The sequence below is a fragment of the Rhineura floridana genome, chromosome 22 (genome assembly GCF_030035675.1).
Source record: "Rhineura floridana isolate rRhiFlo1 chromosome 22, rRhiFlo1.hap2, whole genome shotgun sequence".
In the NCBI taxonomy this organism is placed as follows: Eukaryota; Metazoa; Chordata; class Lepidosauria; order Squamata; family Rhineuridae; genus Rhineura; species Rhineura floridana.
This window is the reverse complement of record NC_084501.1, coordinates 18,197,379-18,219,196: the sequence shown is the minus strand read 5'-3', so window position 1 is coordinate 18,219,196 and position 21,818 is coordinate 18,197,379. Positions and strand designations below refer to the sequence as shown.

General features: G+C 48.4%; 1 protein-coding gene across 1 annotated transcript; it reads left to right on the top strand.

Annotated features, from left to right (window-relative positions):
- The first annotated feature begins 8,014 nt into the window (after nt 1-8,014).
- Nucleotides 8,015-18,669, top strand: MUC1 (mucin 1, cell surface associated). Its single transcript, XM_061605968.1, has 6 exons — nt 8,015-8,241; nt 9,610-9,683; nt 11,153-11,298; nt 12,943-13,061; nt 14,679-14,825; nt 17,024-18,669. The coding sequence occupies exons 1-6, from the start codon at nt 8,215-8,217 to the stop codon at nt 17,090-17,092; spliced, it is 582 nt and encodes a 193-aa protein (XP_061461952.1). The 5' UTR covers nt 8,015-8,214; the 3' UTR covers nt 17,093-18,669.
- Nucleotides 18,670-21,818: the final 3,149 nt, after the last annotated feature.

The following is a 21,818-nucleotide window of genomic DNA, read 5'->3' as shown; positions in this document are numbered from 1 at the left end:
GTGACGAAGTGGGAATTGCAGATGGGTGTGGCTTCTTAGGGAAGAGATTCCCTCTGTGGTAGAGGTATGCATTCTCCCCAGATGAATATGGGTTAGATGGTGCCTGGAGTCTAGAAGCTAAGCCTGGGACCCTCTCCAGAGCCACGACTGTTTTTTGCAAGTGTCTTTTGCATTCACGCAATGACGGTGCATTCGTGGTGGATTGATACTGGACCGTCCACACATCATTCCACCTTACGAGATGTGCTGCAAGGCTTCCATGATGTAACCGCTTTATTGCCCTCTGGAAGGGCGCTCTTGCCCTATAGCGCAAGAAAATAAATAAACCGGGACATTTGTGGTATGAAAGGTTACAGGATTTCAGCAGGGTTACGGGAAATGCCGTGATTGGAAACAAAGCAGGATGTTTGTCCCAAAACTTTTGCAGGCGAAATATTGCAATATTGATAGTAGGATTGTGCATAACTGTCTCAAAGGTTATAATCATGTATAAACTTTAAAAATGACGTCTGGAGACCCTGGGGAGGGTCTGAGGAAACACTGGGGAGGGAAAACCTTTCAACAGCCTCCCTGCAAACAGCTGTTGCCTTTTCTTTAGTCTGTACTTGAATCTAAACATTGCAGCTCTAGTAGATAGCCAGCTGGTAGAGCTTCCACATTCAAGAGCAGTATATATTTGAAATCAAGATACTGTAGGAGAAACATAGGAAAGCTGTTTTGTCAACAAGGCTCGCCATTAACTGTCTTATCACAGTCTCAGATAGGGTGAATGTTGGAAGTGGTTGCTTTTTCTCTAAAGGGTGGGCTGTTCTCCTTTGCAAAAGCCCTCCTGAATTGTTTCTATGCAGCAGAAAAATCTGTTCGCCCTTGGGATGGCCAGATCAGTGTTATTTCCAGCCCTTGTCTCCTTGGCATGCGTCCACTCAGACATCCATTTCGTTGTGCTTCTGCGTTAATCTGCAACTTAAAAAAGAAGATGAAAAATCACTTTTAAATAATCTTTTTGAACATTTTATTTTAAAATAGGCCATCCTAAACATATATTGGGTTGTATCCAATTGCGTTCTACTCCGAGTAGGTCTGTTTGAAGATAAGAGACCCAAGTTAGTCATGGTGATTAATTTCAATGAGTCTTCTCTGAGTAAGAGTAACAGCAGATACAACCCTTTATCTCAACGTTTTAAAATATATTTTCTATCGGAATCTGTGTTTTTAAACAACTTTTTCTTTCTCGAGCCAATAACTGCACGGCCACATTCGGAGACGTGCATAACCCGACTGATCTCTTTGTTCCAATCCTTGTTTGTTGGAAAAGGGCATCGGAATTGGCGACAGGCCATAGCTCAGCAGTAGAGCATCGGCCTTACGGGCAGAAGGTCCCGGGTTCAATTCCCACTGGCATCTCCAGTAGGGCTGGCAGAAGGTCCCCTTCCTGAAACCCTGAAGAGCTGCTGCCAGTCAGTGTAGATAGTACTGAGCTACATGGACCAGTGGTCTGACTCAGTATAATGCAGTTTTACTCTTTCTTAATATGAAATTGCTTAAGCATCCCCTAGACGCCCACCTGGCACTAGAAGCTAAAATGATGAAACTGAGGTTATCATACTTTGGACACATCATGAGAAGACGTGATTCACTAGAAAAGACAATAATGCTGGGAAAAACAGAAAGGGTAGAAGAAGAGGAAGGCCAAGCAAGAGATGGATTGATTCCATAAAGGAAGCCACAGGCCTGAACTTACAAGATCTGAGCAGGGTGGTTTATCAGATGCTATCGGAGGTCAGTGATTCATAGGGTCGCCATAAGTCGTAATCAACTTAAAGGCACATAACAACAACCACAACAGACACTCACCATCCTTGTCTATATTGGAGTTTCAACTGCCTAAGCAACAGCAAATGTAGTTGCAACACCTTAAAGGCCAACAGATGTATTGTAGGAGCCATTGTCCTGGAATAGAATCCATATTAAGAAAAGCTCTCTGCCCACTTCCCAGGCACAGATCTGGCTTTGTTTCGCCCTTTCATCTGTGTTCCTGCACCCACGGCGACAACCAGTGAGACAGAGATGAAAGCCGCCCCTGGTCCAGACTGTGACCATTTTCCTCTCTGTCAGATTCTGAAAACACACGCAATCCTGACCTCTTCAAGGGGAAGGATGGAAGTCTAGGTGTCTAACACGGAGCCAGACCAAGTAGTCCCTGTAGCTCAGTATTAATATCTACACTGAGTGGCAGCAGCTCTTGCTGGTTTCAGACGGGGCCTTCCCCGTCTCACCGAGAGATGCCAAGGACTGAACTTTGATGTTTTTGCATTGAAGGTAGGTGCTCCACCACTGAGCTACGACCCTTCCCAACCCTCGATAAACTGATTCTGGACATTTCCTGCCCTGATGGTGCAGATGGGCACGTCAGGTTCCCTTCCAGGCAACCATTGTGCAATTCTGGACTTTCCCTCCCCAACAATGGCTCTGTACACACTATAGATTTAAAGCACATTCCAAGCCCATGCCCCCTACCTCCTAGAATCCTGGGAATGGTAGTTTATTTATTCATTATTTATTATTTCATTTGTATCCCGTCCTTCCTCCCAGCAGGAGCCCAGGGCAGCAAATGAAAGCACTCAAAACACTCTAAAACATCATAAAAACAGACTTTAGATTATAATACGACATATTAAAAACATATTAAAACATTTAAAAAGAGTTTGTTAAGGGCGCTGGAAGCTGAAAGGTAAACTACAGTTCCCAGGATTCAGAGGGGGTGCTTTAAATGTATGGTATGTGCGCAGCAACATTGCTGGCAAATGTGCCCCTTGTCAAGAGGAAAGGGGTGAGGCCAGGAACTATTTTTGGCACACGGCACCGCCTTGGAGCCATTTGAGATTTGGCCTGCCCCGGGCTTACATGAGTGTTGCGAACAGCTGCGCATGCAGTGGAGGAAGAGATCTGGAAAGGAAACTGCACAATCGTGGGATCTTTATCGCTATGTGCCCAGCCGTCTGCCAAAGGAACTAGGGTAGCGGCTCTTGACTGGTCTGAGGGCGTGGGCTCTGGGGTGGGCCAGCAAACCGAAACTGCAGGTGGTTCATATGGGAGAGATGCAGGGGGGAAATGCATGGAAGTCAAATCCATCAAGAAGGGTTAGGAACAATTAAGGACGGGGGATAAATCCGATTCAGTTCACCTTTAAAGCCAGATCTATCAAATCTGCACTGTCCGAAACAATATGGGAACCGAAACACAGCCCTCCATCGAAATTTGCACGTATCCCAGTCTTGTGACGTAGTTGTCCAGCCAAACAATGTTTGCAGAAATGCGTCAATTAGGGGAAAGTGGGCATTAAAATGAATATATTGGTGAAAAGATACAAACATGCATGATATTAGGGGGTAATTGTTTGCAAAGGGGTGTACGTTGCTCAAGCCTGCCTACAAAAATGGGTTTGTTAGGATAAATTCACACTAAAACACTGAAGAATTTTCATGAGATTCAAAAAAAAAAAATTACAATTTGCTGTGGAAAGGTGGAAAACTGAATTTCAGATTGGAACAATGAGAAACGGAGAGAACCAAGACTGACAGGTCGTTCCCTGCCTAGCTGTGATTCCCACAGCCATCCTCCAATCACAGAAATCCTAGTTGATTCATCATTGAAGCATTCTATCAGGGGAAGCCAACATGTGGCATCCTCTAGAAGTTGTTTGGACTCCAACTCCCATCGGCTCCAGATGGCGAATGGTCATGGAGGACGGAAGCTGGACTCCCACATCTTCTAGAGGGCACCGCCTTGGCTACCTCTGCATTAGACCACGAGTGAGGAAGCTGTGGCCTTCCAGATGTTGAAGGACTCTGAACCCCTGTTGTTGGGGCAAAAAAAGTCCAGAACTGCATGACTAATTTGGGCCCATTCATTTCAAGGGGTCTACTCCAAGCAGAATGTAGAGTTTGAAGGGAACCTCAGAGATCATCTATCCCAACCCCCTGCTCAAGGCACGAATCTTGCAATGACTGCATCCCTAATGGATGATTGCCCTAGCCTCTACTGGGGATGGGCTGCAGCTCTGTAGTACAAAAGATGCCAGGTTCAATCCCTGGCATTTCCAGGTAGGGCTGGGTCAAACATCCCCTGCCATCATCCCCGTTCAGTGGATATTCTGCCTGGGTCCAATGTGAGGGGGAATCCAACAACATTTGGAGGGCCCATCACCAGAACAGAGTAGCCTGGAAGAGGGCACTGCTGGCTGGAACATTGAACAGGAAGCAGTTTACATGGCAACCTTTTGTTTCAGCTCCTACTTCGATAAGTGTATTTATTAAATAAATAAACCCACAAGGGACACAGTAGAGCTTAATACATGGGTACTGGGGCTACTCTGAAGATTTGTGCTACCTCAAGGTCATGCAATGGCTACTATTTTGTTTTACTTTATTATTTATCAGTGGTATTTATAGCCCACCTTTTCCTCCAAGGAGATCAAGGTGACACATATGTTCCTTTCCCCTTCCCATTTTACCCTCACAACAACCCTGTTAGGTAGGTTAGTCTAAGAGACAGTGACAGGCCCAACATCGCCCCAGTAAGCTTCATAGCTGAGAGTGGGATTTGAACCCACGTTTCCCAGATCCTAGTCCGACACTCTAACAACTACAGCACTAGCCATGATAAAATTACTCCAAGCCACGATGACCATGCTGTACCTCCACTGTCGGAGGCAGTATGCTTCTGAATACCAGTTGCTGGTAAATTACAAGGGGGAGATTTCCTGGCACCTTCCAGTCCTGCTTGCAGGGTTCCCAAGAGGCATCTGGTTGGGCACTGTGAGAACAGGATGCTGGACTAGATGGGCCACTGGCCTGATCCACCAGCCAGGCTCTTCTGATGTTCTTAAGGCCAGCGATGGAAAAAGCAGATGGATTTTGAAGCAAAATCCATGGGTTGAAGGCTTTTTAGACCAACTTCCAGACACTGGCTTGTATGTATCCAGTGCTACTCCTACTCAGAGTAGACAAGGGTTGGGGGAGACGTTTGATTTGGTTTGCATTTAAAGCCGATTCCATCAAATTTGCACTTTCCAAAGCAATCTGGGAACCAAAACAAGGCCGTCTTCCAAAATTCGCACTTATCTGAATGTTGCGACCCAGTTCACCAACCAACCAGTGTTTACTAAAATGCATCTGTTGGGGAAAGTGTGCATGAAAATGAATGTAACATACAAACATGCATTATATGATGAGAAATTGCTTGCAAAAATGTATACATTCATCAAAGGTGCCTACAAAAATGTGTTTATTAGGAGAAATTCACATTAAAAAGCTGGAGACTTTTCAAGAGGGCTTTTGAAAAGAGAAATCCACAAATTTCTTCAGAATCGTGGAGGACTGAATTTAAGGGTTAGAAAAATGAGAAATCCAGGGAACCGAAACTGAGAGATCTTTCCATAGCTAGAGTAGACCCATTGAAATGAATGGATGTGACTAACTTTGGCCCATTAACGTCAGTGGCTCAATACGACCCTAACTGCACAGGAGCAGGGAAGCAGACCATGCGCGCCAACTTTTCCACGCACCACCTTGCCCCACTCTCTGGCCATCTGCCAGTCTTCTCCTGCAAAAGGCACAGGGCATGACAGATAAACCTACATGCCACCCTCTCTCCCTCCCCCATATCTCCCTGCCCTTGAACTGCCTTGAGAGGGCATTGGTGTACATGCCAACTCATTGGCTAGTATCTTAAATTCCCTTGCGACTACGAAAAAGGTAGCTGGCCTTGTCATTCTACACAACTGGGATTTTCTCAGGGCATCGGGAAGCCACCCACACCACACATTGACAGGACATCCGCCAAGGCACATTTAAAGCACATGACGTCCCCCAAAGAATCATGGGATATGCTGTTTGTTAAGGCCCTTGTGTGACCCTCCAGGTTGGGAATTTGTAGCCTTGTGGGCGATAAACCACAGTTCCCTAGGATTCTTTGGGGGAAGACATGCAATTTAATTCTCTCCCTTTCCTACTCTAAGCAATCAAAGGCTTAAAAAGTATCATGTGATAATAAAGCTAAAGACTTCCCGGCATCACCTTGGACAGCTCCTTGAATGTTCCGACTAAAACCTGGAGTGGATTCCACTGCCCCACTGGCATGGAGCCACCAGCAGCCACTGGCTTAAATTCCCCAGCTGCAACAGCTTCAGTGGCTCCCTTCAGATGCTGCCCCTGCTTCCGGAGGGGGGCACCTCTTGTCCCACTGTCCTGCTTCCTGCTGAACTGGTATATATGAAATGATGATGAATGAAACACAAAACAGCTTAGATATGAACAAGTGGAACAAATGGGTCTTTCAACAACAAAGATGAATGGAATCCAGAAATTAAAAATAAAAGAAAATCTTGCACACCCCTAGAAACAATATCTAAAGAGAACAGATTCACTTTTTCTTCCTCAAACACATATCTGTCAGGTCTTCCGCCAAGGTGGGTTATTAATGAAATTATTTGCTACTGATTTCTCCACGACAGGAACCACGGAAACCACAGGAACCACCCAGAGCGCCTCTACAGATTCCCCCAGGACAGGAACCACGGAAACCACAGGAGCCACCCAGAGCGCCTCTACAGATTCCCCCAGGACAGGAACCACAGAAACCACAGGAACCACCCAGAGCGCCTCTACAGATTCCCCCAGGACAGGAACCATGGAAACCACAGAAACCACCCAGAGCGCCTCTACAGATTCCCCCAGGACAGGAACCACGGAAACCACAGGAACCACCCAGAGCGCCTCTACAGATTCCCCCAGGACAGGAACCACGGAAACCACAGGAACCACCCAGAGCGCCTCTACAGATTCCCCCAGGACAGGAACCACGGAAACCACAGGAACCACCCAGAGCGCCTCTACAGATTCCCCCAGGACAGGAACCACGGAAACCACAGGAACCACCCAGAGCGCCTCTACAGATTCCCCCAGGACAGGAACCACGGAAACCACAGGAACCACCCAGAGCGCCTCTACAGATTCCCCCAGGACAGGAACCACAGAAACCACAGGAACCACCCAGAGCGCCTCTACAGATTCCCCCAGGACAGGAACCATGGAAACCACAGAAACCACCCAGAGCGCCTCTACAGATTCCCCCAGGACAGGAACCACGGAAACCACAGGAACCACCCAGAGCGCCTCTACAGATTCCCCCAGGACAGGAACCACGGAAACCACAGGAACCACCCAGAGCGCCTCTACAGATTCCCCCAGGACAGGAACCACGGAAACCACAGGAACCACCCAGAGCGCCTCTACAGATTCCCCCAGGACAGGAACCACGGAAACCACAGGAACCACCCAGAGCGCCTCTACAGATTCCCCCAGGACAGGAACCACGGAAACCACAGGAACCACCCAGAGCGCCTCTACAGATTCCCCCAGGACAGGAACCACGGAAACCACAGGAACCACCCAGAGCGCCTCTACAGATTCCCCCAGGACAGGAACCACAGAAACCACAGGAACCACCCAGAGCGCCTCTACAGATTCCCCCAGGACAGGAACCATGGAAACCACAGAAACCACCCAGAGCGCCTCTACAGATTCCCCCAGGACAGGAACCACGGAAACCACAGGAACCACCCAGAGCGCCTCTACAGATTCCCCCAGGACAGGAACCACGGAAACCACAGGAACCACCCAGAGCGCCTCTACAGATTCCCCCAGGACAGGAACCACGGAAACCACAGGAACCACCCAGAGCGCCTCTACAGATTCCCCCAGGACAGGAACCACGGAAACCACAGGAACCACCCAGAGCGCCTCTACAGATTCCCCCAGGACAGGAACCACGGAAACCACAGGAGCCACCCAGAGCGCCTCTACAGATTCCCCCAGGACAGGAACCACGGAAACCACAGAAACCACCCAGAGCGCCTCTACAGATTCCCCCAGGACAGGAACCACGGAAACCACAGGAACCACCCAGAGCGCCTCTACAGATTCCCCCAGGACAGGAACCACGGAAACCACAGGAACCACCCAGAGCGCCTCTACAGATTCCCCCAGGACAGGAACCACAGAAACTTCCATATCATCTTCCCCACCTACCACCAGCCCAACGAAGACCTCAGTTAACCCCCCTGCAACACGCAAGAGCTTCTACATCAGTTATCATATCCAAAATGTGGATTTTAACAATGACTTGTTGACTGTGTCTACCCCTTCTTACCAGATGTTGAATAGCAAAATTGCGAAGATGGTAAGTTCTACTACTTTTCTACCACTGGGGTGGGGTTGGTGTTGGAGGTGATGTGTGTGATGGGGGTGTGGAGAATGCTGGCCCCCAGCCTTAACAGTGAGATCCTGTACTGGAGGCTGCCGATCTGCAAAGATTAAGGCAGATAGCTCTCCTCTACCATGTAGTTATGACCCTTACACACACACACACACATTTATGCTATCAACTGGCTGCACTGTTAGAGCTTTCTCTGTCCTAGAACTCCAGATGATGCCTGTATGTAAAGCTGTCACCTTTTGCATGAGCTAAAGACACGTAATAACCAGAGGTGTAGTCATCCAGGGACTTGGGAGGGATGTCTTAAATTCCTTACGCTTTTGGGAGCCAGGTCCCAGCAGGGTCCTTACATCTCCAGTGTCCTATGAGCCAATCAGCATGAAAGGGGAGTGTGTTAGCCACTGAGAAGAGTCTTCTAACTTGCTTCCTTGTCATTTCCTGCTGATTGGACCCAGTGAGAGTGAAAGGAGCTCCTATTAGTTCCTAATTCAAAAAGCCAAGTTGCGCAGATGGAGAATTCTGTAACTGCTGTAGAAGAGACAGTGAATCCTGAGGATAGCATCCCATCGACAACATCAAGCAGTTTGGTAGCAGCAGGAAATAAACATGCAGGCACTGGATACAGTAATTTCAAGCAATATCTCTGGCAGTGAGAAAGGACAGTCAAATGGTGACAGTGACAGAGAAGCAGAAAGCCGCATTCACGCCTGTCCAGATTATGCTATAATCTTAAATTGTATGATTTTAAAAGGGTTTGTGGCTGTGACTATTATGGGGACCCTGCATGTCTGAATTTGCCACTACGCTACTGGCAATAACTGACACAAAAGTGGGCTTCCTGAGAACGTCAGCTTTCATTTCAAATCAAGAGCATAGTTTCTAGCCTTTATTGATGCAACAACAGCAAAAAGTTGCAAGTGGGGTATGGGGTTAGGTAAACTCCCAGAAATGGTGTGGGGGGGAGGGGGCAAGAATGTTTGTAGTGGGGTGGGGGGGAGAGACCTCAGTGCCCTATATAACTCTTCACCCTTTTTCAAATGGGTAAATTTATGGAAGATAATGTAAAATAAGAGAAATCTGGCACATTTCCCCCCCCCATGTCTCATGCATAATGCAGCATCAGCTTGCAGAAATCTGGACACTGTGTGGGTATTATTATTTTGTAATGTGTGTGGGCGAAGATGTGTTTCTTTTCTTTTTAAAATCTTCTAATACCTCTGGCCGGATTATAAAGGGAGAAGGCATGACTCCATTCGACCCATACCTTGGCCCCCAGAAAATGAGCTTTGATCCTCTTACCGCATTAATCCTGCCCCCTTTTTCTGTCCACAGTATCAAGAAGTTTACGCCTGTCCGACATGCCCTAATCATGTGTACTATGAGGGCTACAACCTCGATGCATTCAGGTATGGGATGAGGATTAAATAACGGCTGATGAAAAAGGCCATCTGCAGTTTTCTGGTTCCCACCAAAACCAGGGCAGTTTAACTGTGCCCCCTCCCCCTCCCATTCCGTTTGCAAGGGTCTCTGACAGTCAGAGCGGCTTTTCCCTTTCCCGTAGCGCAGCCAAGTGCAGCTCCTTTGGCTGAAAAGCCTAAGAAACAGCTGCATCGTTGTTCTTCAATGCCTTCTAGTGCTGTCCAATTACTTCTAAAGCACTTCGTGACCAAAAGCCTGACCATGGAAGCCTGCTGCCGAGACCAGGTCTATCACTGGGGTGCAAGAGCGGCACCTGGGGTCTTAATGCCAATAGCACATGGGCTGTGAGATGCAGAGCTGAAGTGAGGAGAAGCAAGATCAGGATAGTTTAACTGGAGCGAGCACTTCTGCCTCCTAGATCTAATCAGACTCTGCATATATATACACACAGGTCTGAAACATATTTATTTATTAAGTTTATATCGCACCTTTCCTCCAAGGAGCTCAAGCTGGCATGCGTGGTTCTCTCCTTCCCAATTTTATCCTCACAACGACCCTGTGAGGTATGTTAGGCTGAGAGACAGTGTCTGGCCCAAGGTTACCCAGTGAGCTTCATGGCTGAATGGGGATCTAAACCCTGGTCTCCCAGGTCATAGTCCAACACCCTAACCCTTACACCATTTCCTCTCTTTTGCCACTCACATTAGGACTGTGAAATTTCAAATTCAATATTTGCATTTTGAATATGAATTCTCCTCCATTTAACATTTTGAATCATACAGTTGGAAGTTACTTCAGAGGTCATCTAGTCCAACCTCTGGCAATGTGCAGGAAAATCCCCTGCTACAACATCCCTGATAGGTGGCCCTCTACTTAAAAAGCCTCTAACAAGCAAGAATAAAGCACCTTCTGAGGCAGCATGTTCCATTTTCAAACTGCTCGCACCCTAAGGCCAGCCCTTTAGCCTTGCCGGCATCTCAGGTTGGTTTCTGGCCAGATCTGTAACTCCATAAGCAGTTGTTGAAAATGCCAGCTTGTTCAGCGCAGTTCATGACTACACTCCTGGACTGCCTCAGCATCAGGACATCTGCTTTGCAGGCAGAAGCTCCCAGCATCCCCAGGTAGGGCTGGGAGAGAACCCTGCCTGAAACCCTGGAGAGCTGCTGCCAGTCAGTGCAGCCAATACTGAGCTAAATGGACCACTGATCTGACTCATTCTGAGGCTGCTTCCTGTGTTCCTGTGTTCTTACAAACCATTGCATGCTATTACGTGCTCTCCATGGTCTAGGGGAGAAAGCAGTTGTTCTCCCAGCCACCTTTCCCAGAGACCCTAGAGGTTAAACCGGGGGGGCTTCCACATGCAAAGCCTGTGCTCTGCCGCTAAGAGATGGGAACGCGTGGGTGGGCTGCGTTTCCAGATCCTTCAGGGCTTCCCTTTTCTGTTTCTTATATATAGGCCTGGCTCAGTAGTGGCATATACAATGTTACTCTACACGGCAAGCACTAACACAACCAAGGAAGACTTCCAGAAGCTACTTGTCACACTTCTGATAGAAGCATCTGACTCTCAACGGCAGGGGCTGGTGCTGACTGAAGTTAGAGGTGAGGGGTTAATTATGGGTGGTGGACGCCGAGTCTCGCAGTAAGGCATCCCTGGGGCTGTGTAGGTGCCACGAGATCCAGAGCACAATATGCAGTACTAGGCAGAGAATTCAGTTTCTGAAAATCTCAGGTTGCACTTTTATTTTATTTTTTAAAAGAGCAGGTTTCTAGCCCTCATTGCCACAGATATGTGCTTCAAAGGGTGCGGGCCAGGTCAGCTGAAAACTCAGCAGCTAGGTGGCAGCTGAGTAGGATTTCAAGGGAGGGACTGTGGTGGCCTGCATAGCCTCCCACCCCTGCCACCATCACCCCCCATGGCTGGCAAACCCAGAATGAATGATGTGAAATAGCACGCACACCACCGAATGCATTGTGCAACAGAACGGCATGATATTTAGTCTGAAGCAATCAGGTTGCAGAATCCAGCTTATGATGTTGTAGAATATGGGTGGCTGAGGTGCAGAATAATAATTCTTAATAAAAATATCCTGGGAATTCAAAAGAGGCAGCTTCTCCATGGAACTAATCATTTCCACCTCTGTTTCCAAGTTCTCTGCCCATTATTTGGGATGGTGGAGAAATTGGATGAAATTCACATTAAAAAGTGAATCTACCATATTCACACTTCCTGAAACAGTACGCAAGCCCAAATACAACTATCCTTTGGAATTCACACTTATCCGAATTTTGTAACAGGGTTCTCTGACCAGACCCATGCATATATTAGGGGGGCACTGTGAGTAAAAATGAATGCATGTGTTGAAAACAACACACAAAGAATGCATTAGATTAGGGGAAATTGCTTGCAAAAATGTGGGTCCTAGTCAAAATGCATAGTGAAAGGTGTTTAGTAAGAGACATTTGCACAAAAAATGCTGGTGAATTTTCATGAGATTTGCTGCAGAAGTGTGGAGAGCTGAATTGCAGATTGGAAAAAATGAGAAGCTGAGGGAAGCGAAATTGACAGGCCCTTGGGTTCCTACCCATAATGCCTTTCACCCTGGCCCTTGGTGGTGGATTTCCTGCCAGGCATGATGTCACTGCTATGCCCTTTGCACTTTGAGCAATGGGGGTTTGGTGCTTGGTGACCACTAAAAGTTCCCAGGAGTGATTTGCTTTGAAATGCTCCTCCTGTAAATCTCTCTCTCTCTCTCTCTCTCTCTCGGGGTGTAGTCGTCCAGGGTCTTGGGGGGTGTCTTAGACCCCTAAACACTTTGGAAGCAAGGTCCCAGCAGGGTCCTTATGTCTCCAGCATTCTATAAGCCAATCAGCATGAAAAGGGAGTGTGTGAGCTGCTGAGAAGAGTCTTCTAACATGCTTCCTTGCCCTTTCCTGCTGATTGGAGCCAAACAGAGCGAAAGGACGTATGTCAGCTACTGAGAAGGCTCTTCTGAGTAGCTATCACTCTCCTTTTTCATGCTTATGGGCTCCTAGGGGGTTCTGTTGTTGTGGGAGAAGGCGCTAACAAGGATCTCTTTCTCAACCCAGCAGCAAAAAAGGAGGGGGAGGGGGCTTGGCTGTGACTAACATGAAGGGACCCTGCACTTCTGAATTTGCCACTGCATGACTGCTCTCTCTCCATCCCAAGCCCAGTAGCCACACTTGCCCACCTGGGCTACTGACACCTGCTTTTCCCTTTTGCAGTGAGCACCACCGCACTTCCTATTCCTGGCCCTCCCGAGACTGTCCCAGGCTGGGGCATCGCTCTCCTTGTCTTAGTCTGCGTCCTCCTGCTCCTAGCGCTTATTGCCTTCCTGCTGCTGGTGAGTACCTCATCTATCTTCCTCAAGATCGAGCCGGCGACCTGCCAGGTGACTGACAACTCAGGCAGCCAATGACAACTCAGGCAGCCAGTTATGCAGAGGCTCCGAACATGAGGTGCAAGGGGCGGAGCCTGGCTGCCAAGGGGTGGGCCCTGCCAGACATGGGCATGGGCGGAGCCAATTGGCACCTACCCGTGGGGAACACAAGGCCAGCCCACCTAGTCTAGCTTCCCCACAGTGGCCAGTCGGATGCCTCTGGGGAACCCCAAAGCAGGGCATCAAAGCAAGAGCCCTGCCATGTCCCTTGTGGCCCCAGCACCCGTCGTTTGGAGGTATACTGCCTTTGAACACGGAGGGTTGTCTCCATTGCTAGCCCGACTCAGAGCAGACCCATCGAAGTTAATCAACGTGACTAACTTAGGTCCAATAATTTCAATGGGTCTACTCTAATTTAGTTGGATACAACTAAGAGGTTCTATTTTGCTATTATGTCTGAAGAACTTTAAGAAGAGCCCTGCTGGATCAAGCCACAAAGACCCATTCATTCCCAGCAACCCATAGCGGCCAAACCAGTTGCCTCTGAGAAACCCACAAACAGGACGAGAAAAACAACAGCCCTCCTCTGCTGTTGCTCCGCGGCAACTGGTATTCAGAGGTAGAGTGTCTCTGAAGCTGCAGGTTCCATTTAGCCACTATAGCACTATAGTCCTCTGCCCTTCCATGAATTTGCCTAAGCCGTCTGAACCAGTGGCCATCGTTGCAACCTTGTGGCTGTGTGAATTCCACAAAGTGTGAGCATCCATCGGTGTCAAAGCATACGTCCTTCTGTCTGCACTGAATCTATGAATGTCTCTGGCTGAGTCCAAGGTGTTCTAGTATAATTAGAAAGGGTTGCTTTTAAACAAAACACACAACTCTCTCTACCCACTTTTTCCACATTGTGCATAATTTTAGAAAACTCTGTAAGACCAGGGTTAACAACAAGTCAAGTTGCACCTTGTGTATTGGGGCTGGGGCCTTTTGGACATGGGGCAACGCTAACAGCCAAATAAACCAATCCGAAAACAATTTCTCTTCCTTCCCCCCTCCCCCTTTATTGTTATTATTTAGATGTATATCCAATCCTTTATCCCAGTAGGAGCCCAGAGCAGCATGACTTTGGCCCTTGCCCTGAGATTTTACACTGGAGACCCTCAGAATATTGTTTTAGGATATATTTATATGCCATTTCTACATAACAGGTAGATACATCTAGGTTCTGTATACATTGGCTAACAATGCAATATCAGACATCAGGTGTGGGGAACTTTGGGCCCAGGGCCCAAATCCGGCTCTCCAGGCCTCTCTATTTGGCCCATGGAACTCTCCCCTGGTTAGACCCTCTCCCCCAGGCCACATCCCTCACTGGCTTTGCTTCAGACCCTGAGTGTTTTTGCCTGGCTGAAAGGAGAGGAGCAAAGCCTGCAAAAGCAACAAATACTTGAGAGGAGGAATCAGCAGAGGGAAGAATAGATTGCTGTTCTGTCTATCACCCCACCCCCGTTCAGGTGATTTGTAACATGCGTTGGTGCTTTACTTTCAATATCCTCACTTATCCTCTTCTTTGCTCCCTCCCAGATCATCTACAGGTGTCGACGGAATCACCGGGGCAACATTGACCTGCTCAGCGACCGCAACTCCTATCACCCCATGAGTGAATACCCGACCTACCACACGCACGGACGATACATCGCCCCCAACAACAAGCCGAATCCGTACAGTGAGGTAAGCAAAAGTCACAGCCACCACACACCCTCTTTATAGAACCAGGAGAAAGTACCTAGGAGTACAGGAAGCACCCTTATTCTGAGCCAGAGACCACTGGTCCATCAAGCTCAATATTGTCTACACTGACTGACAGCAACTCTCCAGGATTTCAGAAAGGACTTTCTCTCAACCCTACCTGGAGATGCTATCAGGGATTGAACCTGGGGACCTTGTGCATGCAAAACTGATGCTCTATTGTGGAGCTACAGCCCTGCCCCTAAAAAAAGAGAGGCAAGTTTCCAGTCCTCATGGCTCTAAATAAAGGGCTGATTTAAAGACTGAACTTAGGACCTTCTCCACGCAAAGCAGTTACTTAATCAATGAGCTACATCTCTTCCTGGAAACTTTCATTCTAAGTTGTATTTAGGACTATTTCAGTGTGTAGCCTGAGCTGTAAAATGGTACACCAGAGGTAGGCGACGTGGTGCCCTCCAGGTGTTCCTGGACTCTACCTCCCATCCGCCCCACCCAATGGCCAGCACTGGGGGATGATGGGAGTTGTTGTCCAGCAACTTCAATGATTGTTTAAAGGCCATCATCGGGGTCTATGGGGAGCAAGACAATGCATCACGTGACCACTTACCATTTAAAAACAAACAACATTGATTATACACGAACTGCATACAAGCCTGTGCATGCTTCCTCAAACTGAAAAACAGCATTGTCTTTGTATTTGTAGCCCTCATGGAAGGCCGGTAACTGATAATTGGCCGAAAGGCACTGGGCTGTTTTGAAAATAAAGTCCTCCTTTGTTTTTCCAGCGTCTTGAGATACAATCTCGTTTGTTCTGGGGTTCCATTTGGATGCTCTCCACAGGGAAATCCCTTGATTTCGTGCATCGAGCAGGGTCTCTGTCCCCGGGAAGCTTACAGTCTAAAGCCTGTATTTGGCGGGGTGAAATCTCTGCCAGCTGAGAGGCCCTCGCTGATGGAGGGGACCCCAAGCCTCTCGTGCAACAAAAACCAACGGCTTTGTCACCCGGTCACCCACTGCTCTCAAGCCCGGGATGGGTCTCCCTGCCCTCCTCCTTCCTGTCCATCTCTCGCCACGGTGCCGGCAGACAACGCCTACTCAAGCCAAGGCTTCAGCCTAGCAGCCCGACCTTGCCCCTCCGGTCACCTGAGGCGGCCTTCAACCCGTTGGCATGGAAATCGTTGCTTGCCCTCACCCCCACAGTGTGGGGAACTGACCCAGCTTCACCCCCCCCTTTCCTTCCGGTGACCCTTGAGAGGGGTCAACGTGACCGTCACGCCCAGGTGGGCCGGTTGCCCGGGCAACCTGCACCAACCAGCCCCCCAGCCGGGGGCCTCTTCCATGTTCGGTGCTGTTCGGGAAGGGGGGGTGGCATGGTGGGGCAGGGCGAGGCCTCCTTGCGCCACCCCGCCTGCTCCAACCCTGGGCTGTGCCCTGCTGGTTCCGAGCTGGCTGAATCTGTCCCATTCCGTGCAAGTCTCTGCTGAGCAAACACGAGGTGGTTGTGCAAATAGCACCAGCGGGGCCTGGGAATCTAGGAGGAGAGAGGGGGAGGAGGGAGGGAGGAAGAGGGTCAAGCCTGGCACCGCAGGCCCCCCCCAGTGGCTTCACCCACCTCCCTCCTGGACCCCTTTGCCCCAAAGAAATAAAGCAGGCATCATTGGTTAGGCTAGAGGTGTCCCAGACCAGCGGTGAGCCCTTTTGCCCTTGGCGTGGTTGCCTGAGCGGGGGACAACACCTCAGCTGGCCCAGCCGCTCTCCGCAGCCTCGTGAGCAGGCAATGTTTACACATGACATTGAGCTGCCTGCTTGTGATATGTCTGGCCGCTGTCCAGGTCTCTCTCCGCGGCAGCTGGGCTGCTCCCAGCGTTTTTAACCCCTCTGGGGAAAGGAACGGTTGCGTGGGGTTTGCCCGGTCCACCTGGCGAGCACAGATGCACAGCTTTCCTCGACTTTGTCTTCCCAAAAGGGGAACAGCAAGGTGCTAGGCCTCATTGTTCCGAGGGGAAATGCAGAAATGTTTCTGGGCTCTTTGCTTCTCTCTGTCAGTGTAGAGACTATACTGAGCTGGTTGGATCAATGGAATATGGTTAGTGGCTCAACAGAGGATACTTTCTATCAAAGAACAGCTACCTACATTTAGTCGATTGCTTTAACTGAATCTTGTGTTTTTCCACCCACAGACCCTACCTAACAACGGCACCAACCCCTACTCTTACACCAATCCTGTGATGGCCAACGAAAACCTATAGGGGGAGCATATCTTACACGTGGACTTGGCAAGGCAGGGTAGGCGGAACCTGGCTGGGCCAGGTTAATTCAGAAAAGACATTGATGGGGATGTTATTGGGCTCCTGTGGGAATGTAGATAGGATCCATTATGGAAACAACTATATCCAGGCTTGGAAATAGCCACTCGCCTTCTCACCTATGATGAGTTTTGAATTGCCGGCAGGTGAGCAGGCACAGCATTTTTGGCAAATGGAAGAGTCCATGCTATTGGAGGAAAGGTCCATGGATGGGCCAGAAATAACCCTTCGACATGTTGTGAGCAAGCCACCCGCTCCAAAGCGAGGAGGACAATTAGAGATTGATTTGCAAAGCTAGCTCAAGCCCAGAATATCCTCAAGCCCAGAATATTATGTTACAAGTCGACGGAACTCACTGTCACAAGGATCTCGCCAGGGCTCAAAAGATCAACAGGAGACTTTCCAGTGCTGGACAAATTAACCGGGAAGATGCAGAACTGTTCAATCTGACTTTCCAGATGATTTCCTCCATCACCAGTACGAAAAAAAAACTTTCCTGATGAACGTCTGTTATTTGATCATTATTATTATTGATATTCTATTTGTGATTTTTTAATTCATGTTGCAATATAAGATATCAGCATGTATATAGATTGCCTTTTGGGGTGAGACTTGTCATGTTGGGGATATGAGATCTCAAAAGACCTGAAATCTGGGAGAGGGCAGAGTGCAATAATAAAAACTGCAGTGCCCCAATCCTTTCTGCCCACATAGAGCCATCTTTGCTCCAGTTGTTCCTGCAATCTGTCTCCCAGCGTTCTCCCTCTACAGTCGGAGGCAGGGGGCCTCTGAATCCCAGTTGGTGGGAATCGTAAATGGGGAGACCTGCTTTTGCACTCAGGTCCTGCTTGCAGGCTTCCCATTGGGGCATCCGATTGGCCACTGTGGGTACAGGAGGCTGGACTAGATGGGCACTGGCCTGATCCAGCAGGCTTGTCTTATGTTCTTAAGTTATGACATTTTTTCCTGAATCCAGAATGCAGAGGGAGGAGGTGTGTCTGGATTGCAGCCCCCTCCCACTTCCTCCCACTCATCCCCACCTCAACAAGCAAGAGTTCCAGAGCAGCCTAACAGGGATACATGAAGGAACAGAATAAACTCAAATTTTAAGGTGGGGTGGAAGACAGCACACCCTTTTTGCCCATTCAGACCCTTAGTCCCCAAAACATTCACAAGGTTTCCTACATACAGAGGACATGCTATGATTCCATAGGGATGCTGTAGCTCTAAATCAGCACTGAACACAGGGGGTTGGACCAGATGACCATCAGGGTCCCTTTCAACTTGACAGGATTCCAACCTACCAGCATTTTACTGGCAAATGTCCTGGGGGGAGTATTTTGGAAAACCAAAGTTGGGAAAACTTTTTTCCAGAGAACTATCTGCCCACCTTGATGCTTTGGAGAGGGGAGGGGTTCCCAGGGGACAGTTTTGTATGCAGGAAACCTCACAATCCTTGGGCAAAGGGTTTTGAACCAGGAAAGGGAGTGAAGGGGGGAAGCGAGCAGGGAGAGGCAAAGAGGAGGAAGTGCTGTTGAATCCATGATAAATTACATATTTATAGCATTTCACAATAAAAGGAACTACTGTCAGCATTAAGGGAGTGTTGTCTTTACTTTGGGGGTGGAGAGCGAAATGTTCGAGGCTAGGACTGCCACTCCAGAAGAGTGGGCTGCTCTCATCACTGACTGAGGCGGCAAAGTTTTTTACTGGCTTGGCTGACGTACAGAATCCAAAGTGGGTGCATCACAACCACTCACATTTTCTTTGGGTCCTTGGGTGTGGGGCCCTTAATGGGTGCGGCACCTTCAGTGCCGCAGAACATCGAGTCTCTGTTGCAGAGGGAATGGAATGGAGTCTTGCGGGAAAGAGTATGGCCGGCTGGAACCCTAAACGGGAGCACTCCGCCCTGCAATGTCTGGTTGCCAGTCGTGGCTGGCAGGGCGGAAGGCGGGGAGATTGAGAGGAGGTGGAGCCAGGGCCAATGAGAGACAGAGGCACAGCCAATAGCGGGCAGGGCTCCATTTGCTCAAATAGGCCAGCTTCCACTGTTTTGTTGCAGGCCAAGCTACAATCTTGCCCAAACAGTGGGGCTCCCAGCGTCCCTCCAAAGCTGCCCGATTGGTTCCTTAGCTTTACCCAGAAAGCTGCTGGGCAGTGCGCTCAGATTGCCTTGAGCTCCCATGATGCATCATGGTTGGACATCAGCTAGAAAGAGCCAGGGGTGGTTGTAGCGATTCAAGGGCTGGGATAGGATCTTGGGAGACCAGGGTTCAGATCCCCACTCAGCCCCATGAAGCTCCCTGGGTGATCTCAGGCCAGTCACGGCCTCTCGGCCCAACCTACCCCGCAGGGTTGCTGTGGAAGTAAAATGGGGAGAGGGAGAAAATCACGTTCGCCACCTTGAGCTCCTTGGAGGAAAGATGGGAAATCAGTGACAATAAATAAATAAATAATAAAAAGGCGGACTTCTTTCACGGTAGCAGAGATACAGCAGCAGCAGCCTGTTGCATCATTGCCATCTAAACGGAATGATGTGGCAAATTGCAGATAAGAAGACCATAAAGTGATAAGATTGTACTGAGTCTATGAAAAAAAACACCCTGTGAAATGTAATCATGGCTCAAGAGACTTCTTACAGCTGATTTACAGAACTCTCCCCCTTATCTGGACAACGCGACTGGCCCACCTCAATGTCCCATGACATTTGAAAGACCACAAATTCCCAATGGCCTGGCATGAGGCTGGGTGAGAAATTTGATTCAATTCGCATTTAAAGCCGAATCTATCAGAGCTGCACTTTCCAAGACAACATGAGAACTGAACACAGCCATCCTTTGAAATTCTCCGTTTTCTGAATTTTGCAATGCAGTTCTCCAACCAACCAACCAACGTTCACAAAAGTGCATCTATGAGGGGAAAGTGTGCACAAAATGAATACACTGGTGAAAATAATATACAAAACCCTGTTATGTTCGGACAAATGGCTTGCAAAAATGTGTACATCCGTCAGAACTGCATACAAAAATGAGTTTATTAGGAGAAATGCACCGTAAAACGCTGAAGAATTTTCATGAAGTTTTTTTTTAAATCTCAAACTTCTGCTGAAATGTGGAGAACTAAATTTAAGATTAGAAATGTGGAGAGAGCCAAAACGACAGATCAGTCCATCCCTAGCGTCGACAGTCTTGAGCTGGATGGAGCAATGGTCTGGCTCTGCGTACGGCCACCTCCTGGGCTCCAGAGTTCATCTGTGAAATAGCAATGCGCTGCAGGTGGGTGGGGGGTGCCTCTAGTTTGTCCCTTGTAGGGGTGGAAAGATTTGTCAGTTCCAGTTCTCTCACTTTCTCATTTGTCCAACCTTAAATTCTGCTCTCCACATTTCTGCAGCAATTTGCCTTCTAAAGAAAAATTTCTCATGAAATCTCTTCAGCATTCTAGTGCATATTTCTCCTACTAAACACACTTTTGTATGCCGTTTTGACTAATGGTCACCTTTTTTTGTGTGCAAGCCATTTCTCGTCATATAAATGCATTGCTGTAAGCTATTTCCCCTCATTTATTCATTTTCAGGCACACGTTCCTTTAACATACACATTTTTGTAAGCCTTGGTTGGTTGGTGAGCTGCATTGCAAAATTCAAAGCGGCACGCATTTCGACGGATTGGCAGTGTTTCTGTTATCGTATTCTGTCGGAAAGTGCAAACAGATTTGGCTTGAAGTGTGAACTGAACCAACTTTCTCGCCCATCCTTGGCCTCTTGCAACCTGGTGAGCGGCTCTCTCCTCCCCAGCCAACCGTTCCAAGGCAGACTCCTCCGGAATCTGCTGGACAAACAATGCATTGAGAAAAATGAGGAAACGAAACTGAATTATTCGATGTGTGACTACGAAAGCGATGGATGCCTTTCTCATTTTTTTCTGGAAAGGGTGCAGGGTTTGCGTCTCCAGAGAGAGCTGGTGAGGTGTCAGAGAAAGGAGGTGGTGGTGATGAGTCTCTGTGACGATCCCACCTTTGGCTCCACCTGTCAGGTTCCCACCTGCATGTGGATACTGCCTTTCACTAGGCACCACCTCAGGACACCACCAGTCAGGATCGTTGTTTTTATTTTTTTTCTCACTCTGCTCTAGCACAGATCTCACAAGATCCCATTGCTAGGCAGCACCACCAGCCACTCCCTGTAAACAATACTGCTAGAGACTTTGCCTTAGTCTCCCTATGGCTTGTTACTTTGTGTCTGGGTGCCCTTGCTGTTCACAACCCCCCTGTATCTTTGTCTATAAAGCATGCAATCCTGGGTTGATCTGGATACTTGACGATGTTACAATATCTCCCTTCACTGCTGCCACCATTAGATACAGTTTCCCTCCAGCCTTGGTAATTACCCTGCCATCCCTTCTGGTCTGTGTATTCCCAGCCAAGGATCAGGCTTTTGGTAAACCAATAAAAGTATTTATTTGATAACACCAGGAAATAACAAGATTACTTTAGGAATGTTTAACAAGCGTATGGTTTCATATAGTGTCACTCTTATGTTTCCGGTCATATATATACTGTCTAAATAGCAGCCTAATAGAATCCAAACCACCCTCAGAACTCTGTCAACTCAATCCCAACTGCCTCCCACTTCAACTCCTTTCCAATCATTCTCCTCTCAACTTGCCCCAAC

What these genes read in the sequence shown, in the direction of transcription:
- MUC1 (XM_061605968.1), top strand. Translation starts at nt 8,215, where the DNA reads ATGTTGAATAGCAAAATTGCGAAGATG. An exon ending in TTATTGCCTTCCTGCTGCTG is followed by an intron (nt 13,062 to 14,678) that starts GTGAGTACCTCA and finishes GCTCCCTCCCAG; the next exon opens with ATCATCTACAGGTGTCGACG. An exon ending in AGCCGAATCCGTACAGTGAG is followed by an intron (nt 14,826 to 17,023) that starts GTAAGCAAAAGT and finishes TTCCACCCACAG; the next exon opens with ACCCTACCTAACAACGGCAC.